Source organism: Thalassophryne amazonica, chromosome 6 (assembly GCF_902500255.1).
Source record: "Thalassophryne amazonica chromosome 6, fThaAma1.1, whole genome shotgun sequence".
Taxonomy (NCBI): domain Eukaryota; kingdom Metazoa; phylum Chordata; class Actinopteri; order Batrachoidiformes; family Batrachoididae; genus Thalassophryne; species Thalassophryne amazonica.
Window position 1 is genome coordinate 21,270,621 of NC_047108.1, and position 21,175 is coordinate 21,291,795.

Sequence of the window (21,175 nt, forward strand, 5' to 3'; positions counted from 1 at the left end):
AGCACTTGGCGACAGTGGGAAGGAAAACTCCCTTTTAACAGGAAGAAACCTCCAGCAGAACCAGGCTCAGGGAGGGGCAGTCTTCTGCTGGGACTGGTTGGGGCTGAGGGAGAGAGCCAGGAAAAAGCTCAGCTCTCTCTTGTTGCGTGAGTTTTTTCATGCCTGTCGGTGACGTCATTCACCTGTGAGCACGCCTTGTGGAAGAAGTGGTCCAGCCCCCTCATCGGATTTTCATTGTCTGAGAAGTTGCTGAGAGACTGGCGCTGTGCTTGATCAAAATTTTTTCAAAAACTGTGAGGCATATCCAAGTGGATACCATTCGAGAAATTCAGCTGGTTTTCAGTGAAAATTTTAACGGCTGATGAGAGATTTTGAATTGTTTCTATCGCTGTAAGGACATCCCACGGAGCGGGACGTCGCGCAGCGCTCCGAGGCGACATTGTTATCCTGTTTCAAGCTGAAAACCTCCAAATGTAAGCCTCTGTTGACCCAGGACGTCGTGAGAGAAGAGAGAACTTTCAGAAGAGGTCGGAATCAGCAGTTTATCCGGACATTCCACTGTTAAAGGAGATTTTTTTAATGAAAGATGTGCGGACGGATTGGCGCATCGGCTCGCAGAGGTGTTTTTCCTGTGGCGGGCACGCACGTCTTTCATTAAAAATATCTGCCCGCCACAGGAAAAACACCTCTGTTGGAAGCCTTAAGGACAAGTTGGAACCTGCCCTGCTGTTAAACAATTTCTCATATACTCACTCCACTGAAAGCCACCAAAAGCCGCCTGGATTTTACAAATGGTTATCAACACGGAAGTGTTTTTCCTGTGGCGGGCGTGCCGCGCCGGCTGTGAGCCGATGCGCCAATCCGTCCGCACATCTTTCATTAAAAAAATCTCCTTTAACAGTGGAATGTCCGGATAAATTGCTGATTCCGACCTCTTCTGAAAGTTCTCTCTTCTCTCACGATGTCCTGGGTCAACAGAGGCTTACATTTGGAGGTTTTCAGCTTGAAACAGGATAACAACGTCGCCTCGGAGCGCTGCGCGACGTCCCGCTCCGTGGGAAGTCCTTACAGCGATAGAAACAATCCAAAATCTCTCATCAGCCGTTAAAATTTTCACTGAAAACCAGCTGAATTTCTCGAAGTATCCACTTGGATATGCCTCACAGTTTTTGAAAAAATTTTGATCAAGCACAGCGCCAGTCTCTCAGCAACTTCTCAGACAATGAAAATCCGATGAGGGGGCTGGACCACTCCTTCCACAAGGCGTGCTCACAGGCGAATGACGTCACCGACAGGTGTGAAAAAACTCTCGCCTGCCCACAAGGGTTCAAGCTTGGCTGATGTAATCACACGTGATTCAAATCCATATGTTTTTTTAAAAAAATAATAAGGTCGGATACTTTTCTCACAGACCTCGTATAACGCTTTTCCATCTGCATCAGACGCTCAAAGCACTTTACGATAATGCCGCACATTCTCCCCGATGTGAGGGTGATGCAGTACAAGGTGCTCACTACACACCCGGAGCAACTAGGAGATTCAGGCTGGTATTTGAACCAAGGATCCTCTGGTCTCAAACCCAATGCTTTAACCACTAGACCATCACCTCCCCTACTTATCTTCTTAACACACAAAATCAGATTTATGTTACATGACCACCCACTGTCATGTGTGCACTTATTCTCACTAAAACATGATGTTCACCAGCCCAGTGTGCAAATATTTGGAAAGTCCATGTAACTTATCTGGGATCTTGAGCCAAAAAATAAATTAATAAATAGTTGTTTGACCAACTCTTTTTCTTTTTTTTTTACAAATCTGCCCCCCTCCCCCGAATGTCAGGTTTCTAAAAAAAAAAAAAAAAATTTACTGCAAAATTTTGTGTGTTCTGTGAGTGTGTGATCTGCCAGCTGTAAAATACGTCATTCAGTCACACGTTGTGGGACTCGACCCACTACTCACAGCTGCCGTTTTGCTCTGATTTTTAACCTTTAAACAAGGTGAAAATCACTGTAAAGATATCTTTAAAAAATATTTTGGAATGCAGTCATAATCAAAGAAAGAAATTTGGCACCAATTTTAAATAATATATATGAAAAACTCACGCCAAGTTTCCGTTTTCATTTTAATAGCTTGTACGTATGCAATCACATTATTTAGATTTTGTTTTTGATTCATTTATTGTTTGCTGCTTATCCAGGTCCCACACTTTTACATGCTTGTGCAAGTCTTGTAGCTCTTCCTGGGGATCCTGCACCATTCCCAGGCCAGCTAGGAAATATAATCCCTCCAGCGTGTCTTGGGTTTTCATTGAGGCCTCTTCCCAGTTGGAGGTGCCTAAAAGATCTCCGTAGGGAGACCACCATGGGGCATCCTCACTAGATGCTAAACTGCCTCAAATAAATGGCTCCTTGCAATGTGAGGAAGCATTGAAAGCTATTCCAACTACTCTCAGTCCAGACAGTCGAGCTTGTCACCCTGTCTGGGAGTGTAAGTCCATATATCCAATGGAGGAATCTCATTTCTGTTGCTTGTATCCCTGACCTTATTCTTTTGGTCATTACCCAAAGTGACATCAGAGGTCACCGCCTGATGAAGCCAACAGAGCCACATCATCTTCAAAAGATGCAACTCTGAGGTCACCAAACGAGACACCCTCTGGTCCATGACTGTGAAATCCCGTCCATGAACAACAGGACTGGTGACAAGGGGCAGCCCTGGCAGAGCCCAAGACCCACTGGGATAAGGTCCAATGTAATGCCTGAATGTGGACACAGCTCTTTTTCTTTTTCTCTGGACAAAAATTTGAGTGGACCAAAGTTGTTGTGGATATTACACATTTGGGCCAAGTTTCTTTTTTAAAGCAGTTTTAACTGATCGAGAAGAGTAAATACTGTATATATAAGTTGCATATGCAGTTGCACAGTCTATTTTGTTTCTGATCATTTTAATTTGGTATTTTAACTAATCTTTTTCTGGAATTGTAAAGTGGATTAGAGTAGATAAGACCTGCGTAATGATGAAATCATTAAATACTGAGAATCCTTCTTACTCAGATAGACTTTATTCATCAACTGCTGTCATCAATGTACTAACTGTCATTTGAAGAAAAACTAATGCAGCAAAAAGAACAACAAAAAGAACAACAGCGCAAGAACAAAAAGAACAACAGTACAAGAACAAAAAGAACAACAGCAAAAGAACAGTACAAGAACAAAAAGAACAAGCACAAGAATAAAAGAACACAGCAATAAAAGAACAAAAAGAAAACAAAGCATAAGTCTCTGAATCATTTGTTGCATAAAAACGTTTTAAGTTTGTGGATTTCCTGACCCAGAATTCTCTCTGTTTCCTTGTAGCTGAATGCATCCGCCGTCTGGAGGAGCGCGATGCTCTGATTGGTCAGTTGCAGCGCTCAAAGGAGGGGCTTCGTCAGAGCTCGGACGGTCTGAAGAGACAGCTGGAAGAGGAGAGCAAAGTAAGACACGATATTAAAAGGACATTTCATCAATTCATTTCATCATCAGGTGATTTTAGTTTATGGTCACGGAGCATCACTACGTCCACCACCAGCAGACTGCACAAAGACCACAAATGTGATGTTTGTTCTCAAACTTCATGATGCTTCACTACAGCCTGAATTATGGACAAAAAAACAAACAAAACTATATGTATTTTCAGTTTTAAATGGTCAGGGTCAAAGGCCATACATCTGTTCCTGGTTGCTTTAGTGTTTTAGTGTCAATAATTCAATATTTTACTTACAAAGCAGCTGCATCAGTTGTGACTAAACACACGTTTGCTTGTTTATTTGATTTTGTGGTTTTTAAACGCCAAAGTCAATGGTCAAATGTTTAAATTCTGTCTGTCTGCCTGTGATGTCCTCCATCCACCAGGGGGAGCCAGTCATTAACTTCAGCTGTCTGCTTATGTTGGTATGTCAGGCTCGTGTGGCGCTGGCTCACGGTGTGCAGTCGTCCCGCCATGACTGCAGTTTGCTCCGAGAGCAGATCGAGGAGGAGCAGGAGGCCAAGGCTGAACTGCAGAGGGCGCTGTCCAAAGCCAACAGCCAGCTGGCCCAGTGGAGGGCCAAGTACGAGACAGACGCCGTGCTGCGAGTCGAGGAGCTGGAAGACGCCAAGTAAGACTGTTGAGACAACTCATACTACTCATACTGCTGATGAGTACTTCCTGTACTTCTGATACTGGTGCTGTGGCTGTTTGATGTTTCTGGTGTACTTCAATCTGGCGTGTTGTGACCACTAACTGTCCAAACAGACGTGAGCTTCATGCCGGGTGCATGCACCTTTTCTTGGATAAGTCAGTTTTTCTTTGTGTTTTCGCCCTGAAAATGACTTTGTTCTGTTTTGCTGCTGTAGGAAGAAACTGGCGGTGAAGCTGCAGAATGTTGAGGAAGCTGTGGAGGTCTCTCAGGCCAAATGTTCTTCTCTGGATAAAACCAAAATGCGGCTGCAGATGGAGATGGATGGCCTGCTGGTGGAACTGGAGCGCTCCAACGCAGCTGTTCTGGAGCTGGATAGGAAACAGCGGAACAATGACAAGGTCATCCAGCAGCTCAGGCAGGACCACAAACATCCAAACAACAGTTTCATCTCAACAGTTCTGTTTGCTTTTGCTCTTCTGCAGATGTTGACTGAGTGTAAGCAGAGACATGAGAAGAGTGTGTCTGAGCTGGAAGCATCACAGAATGAGTCTCGCAGTCAGAGTACGGAACTCTTCAAGCTGAAGAACTGCTACGAAGAAGTTCTGGACCACCTTGAGACCATTAGACGAGAAAACAAGACCCTGCAAGGTACGCTATTTGACCTGGGAACTGCAGGGCTCCTTCTGCCACTGCCTTGGCCTGACGGCCCGCCAGGACAAAGTCCTCAGAAAAAAAAATGGAACAACTAACAACAAACTGCTGTAGACAGTCTGTGAAAAATGTACAGCAACTAAGAACTCACTTTGAGTTTGCTTCACAACAAGGTCAAAACAGAAGCAGAAGAGTGACGACTTCACCTAAGTTAAATGGTGGGAGATGAACCACCACTGAAGGATCCTCACTGAACTCTCACTCACAGATGTGGAACTCACAGATGTGGAACTCACGGAATACTTGGACTAACTGATTGGTGAACATGTGTATGTTTGATGACAGATGAGATCCTGGACCTGACGGACCAGGTTGGTCAGGGAGGGAAGGCCATCCATGAGCTGGAGAGGATGAAGAAGATTCTAGATGTGGAGAGGGATGATATCAGAGCTGTGCTGGAGGAAACGGAGGTAAGTCTGTACCTGCTGTGGGTGGCCTTAAGCACAGTACCGCCTGACCTCCTGACCATGTCCACGGTGTGATACTCAGGGTTCACTGGAGAACGAGGAAGCCAAGACCCTGAGGTTTCAGATGGAGCTGCATCAGATGAGGACTGAGGTCGACAGGAAGACTGCAGAGAAAGAAGAAGAGATTGTCAGCTTGAGGTACCAGATACAGTCAGGACCACACATAGGAACTATAGCCTGAGGGACCAGATACAGTCAGGACCACACATAGGAACTATAGCCTGAGGGACCAGATACAGTCAGGACCACACACGGGAACTACAGCCTGAGGGACCAGATACAGTCAGGACCACACATAGGAACTATAGCCTGAGGTACCAGATACAGTCAGGACCACACACGGGAACTACAGCCTGAGGGACCAGATACAGTCAGGACCACACATAGGAACTATAGCCTGAGGGACCAGATACTGTCAAGACCACACACAGGAACTACAGCCTGAGGTACCAGATAAGGTCAGGACCACACACGGGAACTACAGCCTGGTGTACCAGATACAGTCAGGGCCACACACAGGAATTACTGCCTGAGGTACCAGATACAGTCAGGACTACACATAGGAACTACTGCCTGAGGTACCAGATACAGTCAGGACCACACAAAGGAACTACTGCCTGAGGTACCAGATACAGTCAGGACTACACATAGGAACTATAGCCTGAGGGACCAGATACAGTCAGGACCACACACGGGAACTACAGCCTGGTGTACCAGATACAGTCAGGGTCACACACAGGAACTACAATCTGAGGTACCAATCCGGGACTATAGTCTGGGGTAGCCGATACAGTCAGGGCCACACACAGGAGCTACAGTCTGAGGTACCAGATACAGTCAGGACCACACACAGGAACTACAGCCTGAGGTACCAGATACACTCAGGACTACGCATAGGAACTACTGCCTGAGGTACCAGATACAGTCAGGACCACACAAAGGAACTACTGCCTGAGGTAAAAGATACAGTCAGGACTACACATAGGAACTATAGCCTGAGGGACCAGATACAGTCAAGACCACACACAGGAACTACAGCCTGAGGTACCAGATAAGGTCAGGACCACACACGGGAACTACAGCCTGGTGTACCAGATACAGTCAGGGTCACACACAGGAACTACAATCTGAGGTACCAATCCGGGACTATAGTCTGGGGTAGCAGATACAGTCAGGGCCACACACAGGAGCTACAGTCTGAGGTACCAGATACAGTCAGGACCACACACAGGAACTACAGCCTGAGGTACCAGATACAGTTAGGGCCACACACACGAGCTGCAGTCTGAGGTACCAGATACAGTTAGGGCCACACACAGGAACTACAGCCTGAGGTACCAGATACAGTTAGGGCCACACACACGAGCTGCAGTCTGAGGTACCAGATACAGTTAGGGCCACACACACGAGCTGCAGTCTGAGGTACCAGATACAGTCAGGGCCACACACAGGAGCTATATATATAGAGAGAGATATATATACTTTATTGATCTCACAGTGGAGAAATTACGTTTACACTCCAGTTACCTCAGACAGCAATTAGTCCACAATTATTACTTGTTTACCGTAATAATGGCACACATCAGAATTAAAGACAGCACATACACATTTGACATTGTTTATGTGCACTAAGTTTGTAGAAGTCCGTTATCCGAATTGAGGCAAGTGGGTGAAGGCCACGCAGCAACCCTGAGATGCGCCGCCATCAGCTTGGGGGGAGGAATGGGGGCTGCAGCTAAAACTGCACCGTCCCCGCAGAAGGGGAAAGGAAAGACATGAGCAGACGCCAGAGTGGGGAGTGTTTGATGGGGGATAGGAGGGGGGTGGGGGGATGGAATGGAGCATGCTTCAGTCCTGTGAAAAGCAGTTTATTGTCTTTGTGGGTTGAGATAAGAAACAGCCAAATGATCCCCAGGCCGAAGAAATTCCTCTGGAGGGAAAACACGGTCAGTTTGACCTTCAGGCTTGATAAGCCTGTAGTGTTGTGGTTTGAGCAGTGAAAAACACTTTTAACAGTTCCACTTGAACAACCAAATCCCAATAATGAATTAAGAATATTCCCAATTATTAATTAAGAATATTCACCAGCCTCTGAAATCTTCAGCTTCAACTGCAAGGCATGCATCTGCTCCAAGATGTCACCCAATTTGCGTCTGAGTTCAAGAGTCATCGCAGTCTGAGAATGCACTGCCTTGCCAACCTCGTTAATCATGACGGACAAGCGAGGGGCCATGGTTCTTGATGCCGACATCTTGCCAATTTTCCGGAAGATCAGGGCAGCACATAAGCCAAACAGTACCAGCCCTGCTACCATAAGACCAAAAATGAATAAATCCTCGACGTCCTCAATGGAGAAAGGCGCCAAGCATGCCACACGCCAGGAACTCCAGGAGTCGAGAACATAGCCCGCAGGATGCGTTCCATCTGGGTAGGTAGGATCCCCCGGTCCTGACCTTCCTGTAGAAAAATGGTGTCAATAGCGTTCAGAGACCAGTGATCAATTCCATGGTTAATCCAATAGTAGTCCAATAGATCCAGTATCCAATATAATTTGAGGAATTCACAGTCTGGTGAAGTAGGGACTTGAAGGTTGAAGCAGAGAACAGAGATAAGGCAGAGTGGAGGAGATGCGACCGTCCAAGCTGAAGCCTGGGACTCCTATAGCCTGTATCTGGGACACCTATAGCCTGAGGACTACACTCAGGAACTACAGCCTGAGGTACCAGATACAATCAGGGCCACACACAGGATCTACAGTCTGAGGTATCAGATACGGTCAGGACCACACACAGGAATTACAGCCTGAGGTCCCAGATACAGTCAGGACCACACATAGGAACTACAGCCTGAGGTACCAGATACGGTCAGGACCACACACAGGAACTACAGTCTGAGGGTCCAGATACAATCAGGGCCACACACAGGAACTACAGCCTGAGGGACCAGATACAGTCAGGGCCACACACAGGAACTACAGCCTGAGGGACCAGATACAGTCAGGACCACACACACAGGAACTACAGCCTGGGGTACCAGATACAGTCAGGGCCACACACAGGAGCTACAGTCTGAGGTACCATATACAGTCAGGGCCACACACAGGATCTACAGTCTGAAGTCCCGGATACAGTCAGGACCACACCCAGGAACTACAGCCTGGGGACCAGATACAGTCAGGGCCACACACACACACACACACACACACACACACACACACACACACACACACACACACACACACACACACACACACACACACACACACACACACACACAGGTGCTACAGCCTGAAGTCCCAGATACAGTCAGCACCACACACAGAGCTACAATCTGAGGTATCAGATACAGTCAGGACCATACACAGGAACTGCAGCCCGAGGTATCAGATACGGTCAGGACCACACACAGGAACTACAGCCTGAGGTATCAGATACAGTCAGGGCCACACACAGGAACTACAGTCTGAGGTACCAGATACAGTCAGACACTTATGGGAGCCAGTTGACCACATGGAATCCTTTGAGTTTGAGTCATTTTGTTGAACTTTTGTAGCACTGACTTAGGGATTGTCCCATCTTCTTATCTTCTCAAGAGATTCAAAATGGCAAAAATGGCTTCTACACTGTAAAGACCCCATAAAATACAATCTACATTCCAGGTTGTTTCTTTGTCTATCTGATCTTGGAGAAAGCTGAAGTAATGATGTCATCATCACCTTTGGTAAATTTTTCCATATGTTCAGACCGAGCAGTTAGGTGAAGTTAGAAGTGGGTGATGGTCTAGATTCCAAAGTTTAAAGCCGTGGTTCTTGATACTCTCAGTGTTGTAGGAAGATGGCGTAAAATAAAAAGTTGTAGCCAGTGGTAATGCTTGTTCTGTCCACCAGGAGGATCCACCAGCATGCCTTAGACACCATGCAGGCCAGTGTGGAGGCAGAGGGTCGCAGTCGTAGTGAGGCAGTCCGGCTGAGGAAGAGGATGGAGGTGGACCTGAATGAGATGGAGGTTCAGCTGGGTCATGCCAACAGACAGGCAGCTGAGAGCCAGAGGATCATCAGAAACCTACAGACTCAGGTATTCCCTGATCCCTCATCCCATCTGGTCCTGGAGACAGAAAACAAAAAAACAACAGATCAGCTAAACTTTAAATCTGCTGTAAGTAAAATTTTGTTTCACACCAGCTGGATGTATCAGCCTGATCATGTCTGAAAGCTCTGAACACCGCTTCAATCTACGAGCTCGAACTCAAAACTCTTGTCTTTTCCCTGTGTTTTATGCAAAGTGATTTTGTGTTTGTGACGTGGAGTTTCGATCCGTCATGTTGACTTAGAACCTTCAGAAGGTTCCAGCAACACCACACATACAACTTATTTTACAGCAGGTCATGGAACGGGTGATTAGAGACCCCGCAAGGCTTATGACGGAATCCATTAGCTTAGCAGGGAAATTAGTGCAGAAAATCCACGATGGTGATAGTGTGGTTTATGTGCCAGGGAGGGAAATTCATCAAGTTGAGGCTGTGGCCTGTTTCCGTAGACATGTCCATAATATCAAAGAGGAATATGCTTTGCAAAATTTAATGCCCATTACTACATTGGATGACATTGAAATTGAGGACAACCTGTTGGTTGTTCCAGCAATATCAACTATTTATTTGGAATGTCTAAAAAACCTAAACCTACTTCCAGGGATCTTATGTATGCTACTGTGGAACCACCCCTAAATCCAAACAGTCCAACTGTCAGTCCCACCGAGGTCCTTCATCTGGGTCTCATTAACATAAGATCACTATCTTCAAAACCATTGCTGATTAATGATCTAATTATGGCTCATCACTTAGATATGATCGGGTTATGTAAAACCTGGCTTAAACCTACAGCTGTCCTCCCCTTAAATGAGGCCTGCCCACCGGCATACACATTTAGTCACGTCCGTCGTGATGCGAAGTGAGGCAGGGCTGTTGCTCTTATTTATAAATCTAGGTTTAGCTTATTAGCTGTTGGGTGTCACAAATATAATGCATTTGAACATCTGATTCTCCGCTCTGCCCACAATGCTAAGTATTGCCAAGGTCAGAAGAATAAAAATCAGCTGTATTATTTTGTCACTGTATATAGGTCCCCTGGCGCATTCTCTGAATTCTTAGGTGAATTTGTTGCGCTCATCTCTAACTTCTCAACTAGTGCAGATAACATTCTGATTATTTGTGACTTTAACATTCATATAAATAAGCCTTCTGATCCCTTCTGCAAATCATTTATGGAAATTCTGGATGCATGAGGATTTCAGCAGTGCATTCAAGGACTCGACACACATTAGTGGAAATACCCTGGATTTGGTTCTCGCACGTGGTATTACTGTCATAAATATTGACATTATGCCTCTTGCATCAGTGGTCTCTGATCACTCACTTATTAGGTTTACAGTTTCGCTGCCGTGTTTAATGGAACAACAACCTTATTTATCACTGCAGCGACGCATCAACTCCTCAACTACAACTGAACTCAAAACTAGACTGCCTGATGTCTTTGCTTCACCTTTGGAAAATGCCCAATCAGTAGACAGTCTTATGGATAGTTTAAACTCAGTGCTCAAAACTACACTCGATATGATTGCGCCACCTTTATTAAAACCATGCCCCCCCCAAAACACAGTCACCTTGTTTCAGTGATTACTTGCATGACCTCAAGCATAAGGCTAGAGCTCTAGAACGGAAATGGCGTAGTTCAAAATTAGAACTATTCCACCACGTGTGGCATGATGCTATCTTAGACTATAAGCATGCATTACTGGCTACAAAGCGGAACTATTACTCTGATTTGATCAACAAAAACAAGCATAACTCAAAGTTCTTGTTTGACACGGTGACAACACTTATTCATGGACAACCACCTGTAAGTCTCTTTCCTTTTACAGCACAAGATTAATTGGATCAATTCCAGAAGAAAATAGAAGACATTAGGTTAAACATATTCCAGTATACCTTAACCCAGCCAGTACACCCTGCTATTGAGGTGGGTGCCATTACTAAGGTACCACCTAGATTTACAGAATTTGACAGTATCTCACTACATGTGCTGACAAAACTTGTAACGTCTACAAAAACCACAACCTGCTTATTTGATCCTATAACAACAAAACTGTTTAAAGACCTGTGGTCCACACTTGGGCCGACTGTGCTGGAAATTATTAATCTCTCATTAACTTCTGGATCTGTTCTTAAATGTTTCAAATCTGCAGTGATCAAACCATTACTTAAGAAATCCAATCTTGATATATATTGAAAAACTATAGGCCGATATCAAATCTATCATTTTGCTCTAAAATTCTGGAAAAACTGGTTTCATGGCAGCTCGTGGACCACTTTACTGAGAATAATGTTTTTGAGCCACTACAGTCTGCTTTTATAAAATATCATTCCACAGAGACGGCTCTCACTAAAGTGGGAAATGATCTTCTGCTTGCAGTGGATTCGGACAGCACTACAGTTCTTGTGCTGATCTTTATACTGCGTTTGATACCGTGAATCCTCATATTCTACTCGATAGGCTGGAGAATCATTTTAGGATTACTGGGATTGTCCTTGTATGGTTGACATCATACCTCACCAATCGTTCTCACTGTGTCCTGTAGAATAGCACTACCACTAACATTAGTGACATGAAATTTGGGGTTACACAGGGGTCCATCTAAGGCCACCTGCTTTTCTCCCTTTATATAGCACCTACATATTGCAGTTGTTGTTTTGGGATTACCTTTCACTGCTAAAACTGTAAACTCTGATAAGACTGAAATGATGGTTCTTGGTCCAGTGTGACACTGGCATCAATTTGACCAGCTAACGCTTAGCCTACGCTCGTGTGTTATACATCACACTGACAAAGTGATGAATCTTGGGGTAATTTTTGATCCTATGTTGTCCTTTGACCTCCACATTAGAGATATTACGAGGACTGCTTTTTAGTATTTAGTTGTATAACCACAGTTTTTCATGATTTATTCACATCTTCAAGGCACGGAGTCATCCAACTTGTTGCACCTTTCAGCTGTTATTCCACTCCAATATTCTTTAACAACATTCCACAATTTTGATGTCACCCCACAAGTTCTCAATTGGATTTAGGTCCGGGGATTGGGCAGGCCATTCCAAAACATTAATTTTGTTGGTTTGGAACCAAGATTTTGCTCGTTTACTAGTGTGCTTGGGGTCATTGTCTTGTTGAAGCACCCATTTCAAGGCATGTCCTCTTCAGCATAAGGCAACATGACCTCTTCAAGTATTTTGACATATCCAAACTGATCCATGATACCTGGTATGCGATATATAGGCCCAACATCATAGTAGGAGAAACATGCCCATATCATGATGCTTGCACCACCATGATTCACTGTCTTCACTGTGAACTGTGGCTTGAATTCAGAGTTTGGGGGTCGTCTCACAAACTGTCTGTGGCCCTTGGACCCAAAAAGAACAATTTTACTCTCATCAATCCACAAAATATTTCTCCATTTCTCTTTAGGCCAGTTGATGTGTTCTTTGGCAAATTGTAACCTCTTCTGCACATGTCTTTTATTTAACAGAGGGACTTTGCAGGGGATTCTTACAAATAAATTAGCTTCACACAGGCATCTTCTAACTGTCACAGCACTTACAGGTAACTCCAGACTGTCTTTGATCATCCTGGAGCTGATCAATGGGTGAGCCTTTGCCATTCTGGTTATTCTTCTATCCATTTTGATGGTTGCTTTCTGTTTTCTTCCACGCATCTCTTTTTTTTTTGTGCATTTTAAAGCATTGGAGATCATTTAAGATGAAGAACCTGTAATTTTTTGCACCTGCGTATACGTTTTCCACTCTCCAATCAACGTTTTAATCAAACTACGCTGAACAATGTCTTGAACATCCCATTTTCCTCAGGTTTTCAAAGAGAAAAGCATGTTCAACAGGTGCTGGCTTCATCCTTAAATAGGGGACACCTGATTTACACCTGTTTGTTCCACAAAACTGATGAACTCACTGACTGAATGGCACACTACTATTATTGTGAACACCCCCTTTTCTACTTTTTTTTTTACTAATAGCCCAATTTCATAGCCTTAAGAGTGTGCATATCATGAATGCTTGGTCTTGTTGGATTTGTGAGAATCTACTGAATCTACTGGTATTTAGTCACATAGCACTACTATTATTCTGAACACTACTCTATCTACCGACACGGGCTCTGCGTTCTCAGGGTGCAGGACTACCTTTTGTCCCTAGGGTGAATAAAAGTCTGTGGATCACAGAGCTTTCTCTCATCATGACCCTGTTCTGTGGAATGAGCTCCCTGTATCAATGAAACAGTCAGATTCTGTTGAGACTTTCAAGTCCAGACTTAAGATGCACTTATTTTCCCTTTCATATGTCTAGCATACTGACATAGTATGTTACTATGCTTCATTCTATTAGTAAACGGAGCGGGTGTCTGCCTCAACTTTATCTAAATTCTGCGTCTTTTAGTGAAGCTTATGGCTAGTGGCCGGCGATCACCTTAGTGTTTCTTCTGTTTTTCTTGTTGCTTAATGCTGACAAATTATACTGTATTTGTTGTCTTTCTGATGCCTGATTCTGTTTTTTTCTCTCTGTTTGAGGTGCAGCTCCATCCAGAGATAGGTGTGGGGTCTGTTTCTGCAACCCCCCGTCCTGTGCACCGGCAACATTTCCTGTATATTCGTTTCGTGAATTGTTTTGTAATTTGTGTCGGTAGCATGGCCCAAGCAGAAGGTCACCCCTTTGAGTCTGGTCTGCTTGGGGTTTCTTCCTCAGAGGGAGTTTTTTCTTACCACTGTCACTTGTGTTCTTTCTCTGGGGGTTGGTAAGGTTAGACCTTACTTAAGGCAACTCTGTTGTGGTTTGGCGCTATATAAATGAAAATTAATTGAAATAAATTGAAAAAAGCGAAGAAGCTGTCCTCGGTTATGGACACGGCTCTCTAAAAGAGCCACCCTATCTGCCAGCATCACGCAGGATATATGTAAAGTGTAAAGTAGTGTACTTTGTGCACCAGAAAATTCAAGAGTATAGCCAAGCAAACGCGAGCTAACCGCTAACAAATTTGCTAACCACTCTTAAGGTTCACACAGGAGTAAAATAATGAGCTAAAATTCACAACAGTTACACTGCAAAACTAACAGAAATATTAAAGAAATGGGGAGGGGGGAAGTTAACCTAGCTAACACAACCTAACCGCTAGTGAACATGATAACCACTCCTAAGAATAACACAAGAGTAAAATAATGAGCAGCAGTTATCACAGCAGTTATCCTGAAAAACTAACAGAAGTATTACACTGGTAAAAACAGTTATGAAAGAAATGGGGGGGTGAAGTCGACCTAGTTTACGCAAGCTAACTGCTAGAAAAAGGTTACTGCTAATGAAAGCTAACCACTAGTAAATGGTTCACATTGTTACATCATGTGTATCCTGTTTTTGTCGGTGGCTCGTGGTTCACGTGGTCATGTGACCTGTATCCTGTTTTTGTAGGCAGCTAATGGTTCACGTGGTGACATCACGCCTATCCTGTATTTGTCAGTGGCTTCTGTTTCACGTGGTGACATCACGTTTATCTTGATTTGTCTGTGGCTCCTGGTGCACATGGTGATGTCACATATGTCTTGTTATTGTTGGTGGCTCCCGGTTCATGTGGTGATGTCATGTGTGTCTTGTTTTTTTGCCGTGCCTCCTGGTTTACATGGTGACATCACATGTATCTTGAGTTTGTCGGTGGCTCCTGGTTCAGGTGGTGACATCACGTATATCTTGTTGTTTTTAGTGGCTCCTGGTTCATGTGGTGACATCATGTGTATCTTGTTTTGTTTGTGGTTCCTGGTTCATCTGGTGATGTCACGTGTATCTTGATTTTCTCTGTGGCTCCTGGGTCATGTGGTGACGTCATGTGTATCTTGTATTTGTCAGTGGCTCCTGGTTCAGGTCTTGAAGATATATGTATCTTGTTTTTGTTTGTAGGTCCTGGTTCAAGTCGTGATGTCACTTGTATCTTGTGTAGCAAATTTACAGATATTCAGGCCTCAGAGGGAAGCACCAAAAGATGTAACAAAATTACAAAGCCTCGGAACGGGGGACCATAAAGAGGTAACCAAATTATTAAATAAAACGTCACACGCGGGCACCAATAAATATATATAGTGGATATTTAATAAAGCCTCCACACGGGAGCACCAATAAATTTAACAATTTACTTAAATCTCGATCAGCTCACACCAGAGCACCATAAGAGGGTAGTGAATAAGCAGTTAAACTCCCAAATTGAATTAGATCAGATTAGGTCCCATCTCATGAGTCACCAAAATAATTAACAATTTAGGGTTTAATACTTTTCTTTATTTTTTTCTTTTTCCCCTGTCTGTACTTATTATTTAATTATTACTCGGGGCACCACTATTTATAGCATAGGTACTTTAATTTAAACATTCATTAATTTATCAGTCTCAAATGAATTAAACAGTCTCAATTTAATTAAATTAGTCTCAATTAATCAGTCTCTGATCTGAAAGTCTGAATTCACAATACAATTGACCAAGGGTTTCCTTCTGAACACAAAATGAACCACAGCAGGAATATTTACAATTTCTTTACAAGTACACAAGAAATGAACAGTTTACTGGCATTTTTGTGGACAGTGATTAACTAAGTTCTTACTAACTCATGAGACGTTGAAAGAGAGAGAGAGATAAAGCTTAAAGACTTTAAGTGAATAAATCTGATTAGAATTTAATGATGAAATTTGAAGCCAGTTATTAAGAAAAATATTAAACAAACATATGAATATGCTTAAAAGGAAGCCACTTTGTATCCATTGACAGCAAACCCTTTCCTGGAACCTTTAACAGGGTCACTTAGCTGGTCCGTTGAAATGGTGGTTTGGAGGGGTCCGTCCGTCCGTCCGTCCGTCCGTCCGTCCGTCCGTCGTGCTCGCTTGGGTCAAGGGGTTAACTCAGCGGTCTCCCCAGGTGATCCCAAAGGCTTGTGTTGGCTTTACGGACAGGATGGCTGATGGTTTGAAATCAGCACCGTCGTCAGCTTGCAGGAACCCAGAGGCGGAAGGTGTTTGTTGAAAATGGTTTCTGGTAGTTTGTAAAAGTTTGTTGGAGCCAGATTAAAAATCTTTGTGAATTTAGAAAAAAATAAAACTTTAAAAGCATTGAAAAAAAAATAGCTGACAGAAAAGGAGAGTCGCTTTTCTGTAAATTCGCTATTAATTTGAAACGTTCAACCCGGAAGTTCTCTTAAAAATTCAAAAGACTTGACGCATCTTAAAGCGACAGGTTAAAACGTTGTTAAAATGATCAAAAGTGAACAAAGAATGAATGCCATGTTGTAGCTTTAGCTTATCTTTGCTTAGATTAGCAATGGGGCCTTGGCCCAAGAATAAAAATTAAATGTTTAACAAAGAAGAGAGAGAAGAAAAAGAAGAAGCATTGCTGGCGGAGAAGAGAGAGCGGCAAGACTCTGTTCTAACTTTTTAAAGGGGACTGACGTCACCAAACTCCACCCATTTCGGGTGTGTGTAGTTTCACAGAAAACTACAGTCACAGTGGTCACTGGTCACAGTGCAGACACAAATGATTCAATTATTTAAACGCATTAACTATTTTGGTATAATATTGTTCTAAGACGCTCAAATGGAGACACATTATTAATCGTCACTTAAACACATCCTTTGGATAAACAGAATACTTCACCATCAACATAATGCAGACAGAAAGATCACATTTAAACACACATCAGGAGGAACACATATCAATTAAATGGAATTATTATATGCAAAGAATTTTGTTTGATTAATTAATACAAACAGCATTAGAAGTCTTTAGATATGAATAAAAGAAATACTGATGCAATTCTTTTTAATTTTAAACAAAAGGCATTTTCCTTTGCTTAGACCTAAGTATAATAGCTGGATGTGAAACCTCAAAGATTTGTGGCCATGTCTTGTTGTGGGGAAAGTTTTGCAGTCTTGAGAGGTTCTGGCCTTAGCGTGAGGCCATAACGGTGGGTTCTCCTGGCCTGGAGAAACTCTGATGTGACGTATAATGACGTGAAGACATTATCAATCAATCAATCAATCAACTTTTTTCTTGTATAGCGCCAAATCACAACAAACAGTTGCCCCAAGGCGCTCCACATTGCAAGGCAAGGCCATACAATAATTATGAAACACAGTCTACGTCTAAAGCAACATAACCAAGGGATGGTCCAGGGTCACCCGATCCAGCCCTAACTATAAGCCTTAGCGAAAAGGAAAGTTTTAAGCCTAATCTTAAAAGTAGAGAGGGTATCTGTCTCCCTGATCTGAATTGGGAGCTGGTTCCACAGGAGAGGAGCCTGAAAGCTGAAGGCTCTGCCTCCCATTCTACTCTTACAAACCCTAGGAACTACAAGTAAGCCCGCAGTCTGAGAGCGAAGCGCTCTAATGGGGTAATATGGTACTATGAGGTCCCTAAGATAAGATGGGACCTGATTATTCAAAACCTTATAAGTAAGAAGAAGAATTTTAAATTCTATTCTAGCATTAACAGGAAGCCAATGAAGGGAGGCCAACACGGGTGAGATATGCTCTCTCCTGCTAGTCCCCATCAGTACTCTAGCTGCAGCATTCTGAACCAACTGAAGGCTTTTTAGGGAACTTTTAGGACAACCTGATAATAATGAATTACAATAGTCCAGCCTAGAGGAAACAAATGCATGAATTAGTTTTTCAGCATCACTCTGAGACAAGACCTTTCTGATTTTAGAGATATTGCGTAAATGCAAAAAGGCAGTCCTACATATTTGTTTAATATGCGCTTTGAATGACATATCCTGATCAAAAATAACTCCAAGATTTCTCACAGTATTACTAGAGATCAGGGAAATGCCATCCAGAGTAACGATCTGGTTAGACACCATGCTTCTAAGATTTGTGGGGCCAAGTACAATAACTTCAGTTTTATCTGAGTTTAAAAGCAGGAAATTAGAGGTCATCCATGTCTTTATGTCTGTAAGACAATCCTGCAGTTTAGCTAATTGGTGCGTATCCTCTGGCTTCATGGATAGATAAAGCTGGGTATCATCTGCGTAACAATGAAAATTTAAGCAATACCGTCTAATAATACTGCCCAAGGGAAGCATGTATAAAGTGAATAAAATTGGTCCTAGCACAGAACCTTGTGGAACTCCATAATTAACTTTAGTCTGTGAAGAAGATTCCCCATTTACATGAACAAACTGTAATCTATTAGACAAATATGATTCAAACCACCGCAGCGCAATGCCTTTAATACCTATGACATGCTCTAATCTCTGTAATAAAATTTTATGGTCAACAGTATCAAAAGCAGCACTGAGGTCCAACAGAACAAGCACAGAGATAAGTCCACTGTCCGAAGCCATAAGAAGATCATTTGTAACCTTCACTAATGCTGTTTCTGTACTATGATGAATTCTAAAACCTGACTGAAACTCTTCAAATAGACCATTCCTCTGCAGGTGATCAGTTAGCTGTTTTACAACTACCCTCTCAAGAATCTTGAGAGAAAAGGAAGGTTGGAGATTGGCCTATAATTAGCTAAGATAGCTGGGTCAAGTGATGGCTTTTTAAGTAATGGTTTAATTACTGCCACCTTAAAGGCCTGTGGTACATAACCAACTAACAAAGATAGATTGATCATATTTAAGATTGAAGCATTAAATAATGGTAGGACTTCCTTGAGCAGCCTGGCAGGAATGGGGTCTAATAAGCATGTTGATGGTTTGGATGAAGTAACTAATGAAAATAACTCAGACAGAACAATCGGAGAGAAAGAGTCTAACCAAATACCGGCATCACTGAAAGCAGCCAAAGATAACGATACATCTTTGGGATGGTTATGAGTAATTTTTTCTCTAATAGTCAAAATTTTGTTAGCAAAGAAAGTCATGAAGTCATTACTAGTTAAAGTTAATGGAATACTCAGCTCAATAGAGCTCTGACTCTTTGTCAGCCTGGCTACAGTGCTGAAAAGAAACCTGGGGTTGTTCTTATTTTCTTCAATTAGTGATGAGTAGAAAGATGTCCTAGCTTCACGAAGGGCTTTCTTATAGAGCAACAAACTCTTTTTCCAGGCTAAGTGAAGATCTTCTAAATTAGTGAGACGCCATTTCCTCTCCAACTTACGGGTTATCTGCTTTAAGCTACGAGTTTGTGAGTTATACCACGGAGTCAGACACTTCTGATTTAAAGCTCTCTTTTTCAGAGGAGCTACAGCATCCAAAGTTGTCTTCAATGAGGATGTAAAACTATTGACAAGATACTCTAACTCCCTTACAGAGTTTAGGTAGCTACTCTGCTCTGTGTTGGTATATGACATTAGAGAACATAAAGAAGGAATCATATCCTTAAACCTAGTTACAGCGCTTTCTGAAAGACTTCTAGTGTAATGAAACTTATTCCCCACTGCTGGGTAGTCCATCAGGGTAAATGTAAATGTTATTAAAAATGATCAGACAAAAGGGAGTTTTCAGGGAATACTGTTAAGTCTTCTATTTCCATACCATAAGTCAGAACAAGATCTAAAATATGATTAAAGTGGTGGGTGGACTCATTTACTTTTTGAGCAAAGCCGATAGAGTCTAATAATAGATTAAATGAAGTGTTGAGGCTGTCATTCTCAGCATCTGTGTGGATGTTAAAATCGCCCCACTATAATTATCTTATCTGAGCTAAGCACTAAGTCAGACAAAAGGTCTGAAAATTCACAGAGAAACTCACAGTAACGACCAGGTGGACGATAGATAATAACAAATAAAACTGGTTTTTGGGACTTCCAATTTGGATGGACAAGACTAAGATACAAGCTTTCAAATGAATTAAAGCTCTGTCTAGGTTTTTGATTAATTAATAAGCTGGAATGGAAGATTGCTGCTAATCCTCCGCCCCGGCCCGTGCTACGAGCATTCTGACAGTTAGTGTGACTCGGGGGTGTTGACTCATTTAAACTAACATATTCATCCTGCTGTAACCAAGTTCTGTTAGGCAGAATAAATCAATACGTTGATCAATTATTATATCATTTACCAACAGGGACTTAGAAGAAAGAGACCTAATGTTTAATAGACCACATTTAACTGTTTTAGTCTGTGGTGCAATTGAAGGTGCTATATTATTTTTTCTTTTTGAATTTTTATGCTTAAATAGATTTTGCTGGTTATTGGTGGTCTGGGAGCAGGCACCGTCTCTACGGGGATGGGGTAATGAGGGGATGGCAGGGGGAGAGAAGCTGCAGAGAGGTGTATAAGACCACAGCTCTGCCTCCTGGTCCCAACGCTAGACAGTCACAGTTTGGAGGATCCAAAAAATTGGCCAGATTTCTAGAAATGAGAGCTGCTCCCTCTAAAGTGGGATGGATGACGTCTCTCCTAACAAGACCAGGTTTTCCCCAGAAGCTTTGCCAATTATCAATGAAGCCCACCTCATTTTTTGGACACCACTCAGACAGCCAGCAATTCAAGGAGAACATGCGGCTAAACATGTCACTCCCGGTCTGATTGGGGAGGGGCCCAGAGAAAACTACAGAGTCCGACATTGTTTTTGCAAAGTTACACACCAATTCAATGCTAATTTTAGTGACCTCCGATTGGCGTAACCGAGTGTCATTACTGCCGACGTGAATTACAATCTTACCAAATTTACGCTTAGCCTTAGCCAGCAATTTCAAATGTCCTTCGATGTCGCCTGCTCTGGCCCCCGGAAGACAATTGACAATGGTTGCTGGTGTCGCTAACTTCACATTTCTCAAAACAGAGTCGCCAATAA

At 42.9% G+C, this 21,175-nt stretch overlaps 1 protein-coding gene across 1 annotated transcript in view; it reads left to right on the top strand.

Annotated features, from left to right (window-relative positions):
- The window catches only part of LOC117511945 (myosin-7B-like), a 239,631-nt gene that overhangs the window by 172,273 nt on the left and 46,183 nt on the right, over nt 1-21,175 (top strand). Inside the window, exons 30-36 of the mRNA XM_034171880.1 lie at nt 3,360-3,478; nt 3,945-4,141; nt 4,380-4,563; nt 4,648-4,813; nt 5,162-5,286; nt 5,366-5,481; nt 9,230-9,416. Coding sequence (XP_034027771.1) covers nt 3,360-3,478; nt 3,945-4,141; nt 4,380-4,563; nt 4,648-4,813; nt 5,162-5,286; nt 5,366-5,481; nt 9,230-9,416 — 1,094 coding nt within the window. The remainder of the gene's footprint in view (nt 1-3,359; nt 3,479-3,944; nt 4,142-4,379; nt 4,564-4,647; nt 4,814-5,161; nt 5,287-5,365; nt 5,482-9,229; nt 9,417-21,175) is intronic.